General features: G+C 42.8%; 1 protein-coding gene across 1 annotated transcript in view; it reads right to left on the bottom strand.

The window, feature by feature from the left end:
• Positions 1–8,363, bottom strand: part of LOC101858970 (structural maintenance of chromosomes flexible hinge domain-containing protein 1) — a gene marked incomplete in the record, with an annotated part of 79,135 nt that overhangs the window by 33,214 nt on the left and 37,558 nt on the right. Inside the window, 7 exon segments of the mRNA XM_035972443.1 lie at positions 1,765–1,897; positions 3,221–3,370; positions 3,775–3,906; positions 4,925–5,009; positions 6,208–6,266; positions 6,703–6,824; positions 7,951–8,108. Coding sequence (XP_035828336.1) covers positions 1,765–1,897; positions 3,221–3,370; positions 3,775–3,906; positions 4,925–5,009; positions 6,208–6,266; positions 6,703–6,824; positions 7,951–8,108 — 839 coding nt within the window.

Raw genomic sequence — 8,363 nt, 5'->3', positions numbered from 1 at the left:
CCCCACAAAAACACAAAATATGTGGCTGGGCACGGAGCAGCAAAGTGGCCATCCTGACCAAAGCAAAGTGCAAGTACAAGGCCTGCAAGTCTATGGAGCAGCTGCTGCAGTGTATCGGACATGCACACGGTACATGACAGATGCCGGAAGACAGATGCCAGAAATACATACACAACACATGAAAGACAAAGGATGATAGACGCCGGATGACAGATGACAGTTTTAATTTTAGTAGAGGTTTCACGGACGACAGATGACATACATACACAGTACATGAAAGACAATGGATGATAGATGCCAGACCAGACATACACACACGGCACACTTGAAAGATGATGGATGACAGATGACATACATACATACAGCACAAGTCAGACGATGGGTGGCCAATACCAGACGTACATACCGCACATGACAGATGCTAGACATACACAGAGCACAGGAAACGAAAGACGTCAGACATGCACATAGTTCCGGATGACGGATGCCGGATGACAGATGTCAGACCCATACAACATGCGGAAAAACAACCTCACTGCCAGGAGCCTGCAGTTCCAAGATAGTTGTTCCAATTTGGATAGACAAGAATTTTGTTTTCAAAATCGATCCCATCCTCTTTTCCCCCGATTCTTCTCTCACCTCACGATAAGCGTCATGTTCACTCGCACTTCACAAACAATTTGAATTGTGAATAAACACAGACCTACTACAATTGGTTGTTGGCTTTGTTAGTTTTTTGTTGTTATGTTTTTTTCATTTCTAAAAGTTAGAATTTCAATATGAGTAATGAGTGACAATAAAGGCCATCTGGTGCACGGAAAAAGCAAACTAGACAAACAGAGAGACAGAAAGAATAGGAGGAAAGAAAAGAAGTATAAGAGTTGCATAATGGCCTCTGAAAGAAAGTTAGGATGTCCGTGTTGTGTATCTCGAATGGGAACAACAACTTCCAAATTCTAAAGAGACCCCACCACCACCCCACCACCCCAAATCACCACGAGTGATACCGTTTTAAGTCCCCATCAACACAATTTAGATCAATTTGGAGGTGGGCAGCTTCGGGCTAGCCAATGCTGAGTGGGACAGTTTCCAGCAGAAAGATAAAATGAGTAACAAAATAAGCTTAGTTAGTTTTAGTAAGAATTTTACGGCACTTGCAACACAATAAGGTCATATAAGTGCCGAAGAATAGAGGCGTTACAAGAGAGTAACAAACAAAAAAAAGAAGGAGGGGAGATAAAGACGAAAGACGTTTGATAGGTAACAAGGAGCAGACCACACCAGAGCACCTATCAAAAACCCACAAAATAAGCTTACCCATCCAAAATTTAATCTCACGACCATGAATCGACTACGTAAGTAGATAGAGCAGACTGCACCACAACAAACACAAGATTAATGTGTGTATGGGCCTGAATGCATATTGTGTTTGCATGTCTGTGTGCACATATGTGTGTGAGGGAATGCGTGACTGCGTGTGCATATGCCTGTGTTCGTGTGCGTGTGTGTATGTGTGCATGTTTGTGTGTATTAGTGTATAAATGCGAGTGGGAGTTTGAGAGTGTTCGTGTGTGTGCGTGTGTGTGAGAGTGTTCGTGTGAGTGCGTGTGTGTGTGTGTGTGTGTGTGTGTATAGGTGTGTGAGTGCATGCACATAAATGTGTATGCATGTTTGAGGGTGTGTGCACACCCGTGCGTGCAAGTTCGCGTAAGTGAATATATGTGAACATGTGCACACGTGAAAGAGCACGAAAAAAGTACTCACCATTGTAAAAAAGGAAGGGTATGTGTAGGGGAGGCAGAGGCCTGTTCTTGGCGATGGCCGCACAGGTCACGGTACAGGCCAGGTGGTACTCAAACCCGTCCTTGCCCGGGGAGCTCTCCTGGAGAACTAGACTCTGAAAAAAAAAATTTTAGGAAAAAAATATTATTTGAACCACAGTTCAGTTCAGACTACCCCTGAAGTAAACTCAAGTTTATGCAGTCAAACCTGACAGTAATGGTCACTCATGATCACAGGGGAAAATTGCCGTTATGACAGGTGGTCGTTATAGACAGGTGGCCACTATGGACAGAGTCCGAGTTTGGTCACTTACTAGACTTGACAAAGTCAACAGATGGTTTAAAATCTGATATCTTATCACACTGGGAATTGTGCCAAGGGAGTCTGGTTCTAGTCCCCAAAGGGATGTTCTGAACTCTTTATCTCCGACGGTTGTAAAACCACTATGCCGGGGCCCGTTTTTGGTACTAAATCTAAAAATGGCAAAACCGTCACAAAACTACTGGTAATAACATAAAAACCAGTGAACCTGTTTTGATAGTTCTTCGTCTAATGAATGAGATCCTGATTAAATAGAACTGATTTCTGCAATTCCCAAAAAGTAATTTGATGTCAAACTCGTCATAAAGGAATGCACCCGAGCTGCTGTCAGCAGCTCACCGGCACAGTGGTTCCGACCACGAGCCACTGGGAGCAGCTTGCCGGAGATAAAGAGTTAAACTTGGGTTGCGTGGAGGCTTTTCATGGCTCTCCTCTCACTTAGCTCAATCCTAAGGAAGATGAATTTTTAATTCAAGGATCCCACCTCTTAAATAGCTATCTATATTGTATTGAAATTGGGCATTCACTTCAGAGATCCCACCTTTGTAATAACCTTACAGTATTGAAAGATACCCATACAGGTAATAATAATAATTGTATTTGTTTAACGTATAGCCATGCTTTATGCACCATACAATTATGTACACCCCCCAGGTCAATGCTACTGACTGAAGTGTCTTTAGACCATTCCCAAAGGGAATTAACATTAAATGTTCTTATGCACAGTAGAACTGTAAATGGGCTGATTTATCAGTGTCACGCTCATACTGTGCTGGAACAACATAGGGGAACTGCTGCTTTTTCTCTCCTCATCCTTACTACCATTATTTTTCCTCTACTTCTTTTATATGCTTGTCACTCTCTTGTGAACTGTTATTTCCGGGTTGCCTTGATAGTCGAAGCAGACTTTGTGCTGTTGAGGCTACAGAGGTGAGCAGAGACAGCCTGATTTGCCGTTTGGACTTCTCTGTTGATGTCCACCCCTCGTTGCTCATATGACCTAACCCAGTTGCGAGCGCCGTAAAAACCTTACTAAAACTAAAAAACACAACTATGAATCAGCCACTAACTACCGTCCAACAGTCGACTGAGCGGCATGTTTGGGGTGAGGCCTCACCTGTAGCGTGCACTGCCCCCGGGTGAGAGGGAACTGCGTGTTGGTGACCCCTGACACAAAGGTCGGGAGGTCGTCATGGCCGTTGGGGGCACAGATCTCCACCTTGACCTGGCCGTTGTAACCCTCACCAAGAGAATTGCCAAACTCATCCTGTCAGAGAAGATAACAGAGTATCAGTAAAGGATGGGTGTGTGTGTGTATTTATTTGTGTGTGAGTTGGTGAGAGTGTGTGTGTGTGTGTATGTATGTATGCGTGTGTGTGTGCGAGTGTGTGTGTGTGTGTGTGTGTGTGTGTGTGTGTGTGTGTGTGTGTGTGTGCATGTGCAAATGTGTGTGAGAGAGTGAAGGAGAGAGAGGGAGAAATGAGAGAGAGAGAAAAAGAGGAAGAAAGAGAAAGAAAGAAGAAAGAGAGTAGGAGATAGACCAACAAAAGAGAGAGAAAGAGCAGCAGAGAAAAAGGGAAAATATGAAAAGAAGAAAGAGAATAATAGACTGTTCCATATAGGAGGAAAAGAAAGAAAAACAGAAAAAAACAAAACAAATGAACTAGCCACCTGCAGTTCCAGCTTGAGAGACTTGAGCAGCGTGCGGCTTGCCACACTGCGAGTGTTGGACACTGTGGCTGTGGTCAAGCGGTCAAGCACGACTAGAGCTGAGGGCGACCCAGGCTGGACGGTCAAAGAGATCTGTAGGGGGGGGGGGATGAAAGAAGGAAATATCACCACATTGTCAACACAATCATTAAGGGATAGGCAGGTGGAGGGCAGTCACGGTGGTAAGATATTAACTTAAAATGCAACGAGGAGAATGAAGATCAAAGCAAAAAAAAACAGCCACTTTGTTTTCATATATGTGAATTTCCTATGGGGGTGGGGACAGGGTGTTTAAATTTCTGGTTTAAAGCAACACAGGAAAGTTTCAAAAGCAAGTAAAAAACAAATATCGTTATTTTATAAGAGCATTTGCGATTAACTTCTAGCGATAGGTCATTTCACTTGCAGAGAACTTGGCCAAAGAGATCAGATAGAAAAGCGTGAAAAATGAAGGCAGACAAGCAAACAGATCGATAAACTGACAGCAAAACAGACAGAGTGGCAAGCCAGAGGACAGGCAGATGGAAAAGACACGAACGGGAAGGCAGAGAGAAAGACAGCTAAAGAAACGGACAAAGAAGCAGGCCCGAGGCAAAGAGTACAGACAGTCAGAAAAGTTCGAAGACAGAGAGAAAGACAGAGACATGGACAGACAGAGGCAGGCAACAACAGAAGAGAGAAATATAAATTGAAACAAAATAGGTTTCAACACTGCAGTAAAGTTATTAACACTTTGCCGTCATCTCGTCGATCGGCAAAAAACACCAAACTTCTGCTCCCGTCACAAAACGCAGATCGGCAATGTTTACCACCCAGTTTCTTTGGGGATTTCCACCAAAATGCTTGTGATGGTTTTTACTATAGGAGCCTTGAAATGGCCTCCAAATTTGACATCCATCACCCACAGGACCGAATCAAAAGTGAAAATTTTTTGTAAAAGTGTCTTTTCCAAAGACATTATGTCATACCCAGCTGAGCCCAAAACCAACCCACCCACCCCCCCAAACCCTCAATCTAGGAAATATGAGCCAGGTAGCCTAACCACTAGACTACAAAGCCACAGGAGAATCAGCTAGACACGGCAGACAACAGGAGAGGCGGTAAGACTCACTAAACGACTCTGTATCTGGTAGCTGCCGTCACAATACAGAAACATGAGGTTGTAGTCTGCGGCTGTGGTCGGGGCCGGGCATTTCCTGGGGAGAGACAGACACACAGAACTAGGTCAGGACATGTTGCCTCATTGTCTGATCCATCATGAAAGCAATAATATCATCATCATCATCATCATACTAACGGTAGTCTTCCTGATAAATAACAATTTTCTTTAAAATCCCAATATTAAAAATATTCCCTGCCATAAAAAATATCCCTATCAGGCCTGCATAATTGTAAGACATCCCCCCCCCCCCCAGACTTTGCAAAAAATATATATATACCACCACTGTCTAAGACTTCCACTTGTCTAAAACAACCACTTGTTTCCTCGACAATGGACAATTTCAACTGTACAGTCAACCATTAAATAATCTGCATTTTTCTACAGTCTAAATACTAGACATTTTAACCTCAACAGACAGGCGGTATTACAAAGTCAATGGTCTAAATACTAGACATTCTCTCCTAAGAATTTTTTTCTTCTAATTTTAGTAAGAGTTTTACGGCACTTGCAACACAATAAAATAATTGCTGAAGATTAGAGGTATTACAAGAATGTAACAAACACACACACAAAAAAAAAGGAGGGGAGATAAAGACAAAAGATGTTTGATAGGAAAGAAGGAGCAAACCACACCAGAGTACCCACCAACCATCCACTCTCTCCTAACAAATTGGCAGTGTTTTTCTTAGCATGTACTCACACACTACACAGTCTGTGCTCTAAATACTAAACATCGTCACCAGTGTAGAGAAAGGCGTCATTTATTCTAACACATTCATTCATCCAGTGCCAGATCTGCAGTAGACATCGGCGATCGTGGTTCTCCATTCATTCTTTTGCTCGGATACTCTTAAAAAAGCTACGTTTCCCTGATCTTTCCCTGTTACCCATTTGTTTAGGTTCCCTAAGTAGGTTGCTCTGGGTCTACCCCTGCTTGTGTTTTTTTTTCTTTTGTTTTCTCTTCTCTTAGTACTTCTCATAGCACTTCTTAGCACATACACACACATAAGTACAGTGTTTTTTGTTTTAGTAATAGTTTTACCGCACTTGCAACACAACAAGGTCATATAAATACCGAAGATTAGAGGTGTTACAAAAGAGTAACAAACACAAAAAAAAGGAGAGAAGATAAAAAAAAATAGAAGTTTGATAGGAAAGGAGAAGCAAACCACACCAGAGCACCCGCCAACTACCTGTTAATTACATTGTGCGGTCAGCACTAGACGTCTCACCTGAACTGATACGTGGCCTGTTGTGAGCGGGTGGGGACTTCTGGAGCTATGGACAGGGCCTGAGGAACACATACAGAGGGAGAAGATTGTATTACAGACTCATATAACCCTTACAACTACAGGCGCACACTCACAGGAAAACAAGCCCGTTTACACACAAAAATACTCATACATACAGGAATATATATACACATGCACAGGTACATACATCCACACACACATCCACACACACACAGGTACATACATCCACACACACACACACACACACACACACACACACACACACACACACACACACAAAGAGGAGTGCATGTGCATATTCAAACACAACATTATTTACTTATGTATTTATTGTATGTATGTTTGCCATTGTAAACCAAATTGCCCTTCTGGGATCAATAAAAATGTAATTTATTATTTTTCTTAATGTTTAATACACACAGGTACACACATACAAACACACAAGTACAGACACACAATGACTTCAGCGCCTACCTTGTTCGGCGGAGTGCCCTGGTTCGTGCCCAGCTCTTTCCGCCAGAGCCTCAGACTCATGTAGTCCACACTGCCCGTGGTCAGCGGACTGCCCTCCTCCGAGATCATGGTCACACTGAAGTCTGGGGGGAGGGGTAGGATTGTTTGAGTAAAAAAAAGCACTTGTGAGGTGTGCTGACTATATTATTATTTTTATTTTTTTTTTATAGTAGAGGGTTTTACGGCACTCGCAACTGCATAAGGTCATATGAGCACCAAGGGGTGGGTGTCAAAAGAGAAGTCTTTACAGGGAATCAGACTTATTCTGCTCACCTCTCTAGCTTCAAAAGCACAAGGTCTGCTTCGACTATCAAGGCACCCCGGAAATAGCAGTTCACAAAAGAGTGACAAACATACAAAAGAAGTAGAGGAAATGACAATAGTAAGGATTAGGAAAGAAAAAGCAGCAGTTCCCTGTTGAAGATCAGGCACAGTTATGAGCGTGACATGAATCAGCCCATTTACAATTCTACTGTGCTTAAACGAGAAATGTCCCCCCTTTGAGAATGGCCTAAAGACACTACAGTCAGTAGCACCGCTCCGGGGGGAGAAGGGTAGGATTGTTTGAGAAAAAAAAAAAAAAAAAGAACTTGTGAGGTGTGCTCACAAAATGAGTTACTTCTCACAATCCATAAATTGAGACATTGGGCCAAAAATCGACACTAAGGTCAAATCTGTAGATTTTCTATTGATGCCACATTCTTTAAGTGTAACATGTCTTTCCTTATTTCATACTTATAAATTGTAAAAACTTCACCTATAAGCGTGATGTATCTATTTCCATAAGGCTTGAATCAGAGAAGTAACTTATTTTGTCAGCATGCCTCACACTAGAACACAACAATGGTCATTTAGCAGAAGTGCCAACTAGCAATGGAAAAAAAATCCGGAACTTTTCAGACCTCATGAAAGCACATACGCAGGGAATCAAAATATTATATGGATCCTTTCATTTAATACATCTTGTATTAACACTGTTTTTATAAAAAGTACAACAAATTCGCAACGACCGACCTGAAGTCAGGCAAAAATTAAGACAATTTCAGGAATCTGGAATTTTTAATTTATCCAGAAGTTCGACATCTCTGATCTGAATCCGGGAAAAAGCAAGACAGACAGACAGACAGACAGACAGAAACACAGGTGGACAAAACATAGAAAAAGTAGAACCCCAGGCAGCGCCCTCCAACCTCCCGCATCTCTCCCTACCTGCCAGCGTGTGTCCAGCAATGACCGACGTCTTCTCGTTATAGACAACGTCCATCTTGACTGGCTTGTTCGGGTCAGCCATTATCTCCACGACCAGCTTAGGCCCGTTGACCACCGACCGGCCCACAGTGGCTTTGGGCTGGAGTTCGTAACGACCCCTGGGAACAATAGGATGGACAGATAAGGACATTTGAACATTACTCCTCACACAATCTCATATCAGAATTTCGTGGAGGGGCGGGGAGAGAGGGTTCTTTTTCCAATTTCTTCCTCTTTCCCATCACAAGTCACCTCTCCCCCCTACCCATTCCACTATTTTTGTTCTTTCTTAACTCCATCTAACACCTTCCACCAATCTCTTTGTCTCTCTCCATCTCCCCCCCCTCCCCTCTCTCTCCCAACAGACAGCAAAA

This window comes from Aplysia californica, unplaced genomic scaffold (genome assembly GCF_000002075.1).
Source record: "Aplysia californica isolate F4 #8 unplaced genomic scaffold, AplCal3.0 scaffold00695, whole genome shotgun sequence".
Taxonomy (NCBI): domain Eukaryota; kingdom Metazoa; phylum Mollusca; class Gastropoda; order Aplysiida; family Aplysiidae; genus Aplysia; species Aplysia californica.
The sequence above is the reverse complement of the archived record's forward strand: the minus strand, read 5'-3'. Positions and strand labels throughout refer to the sequence as shown.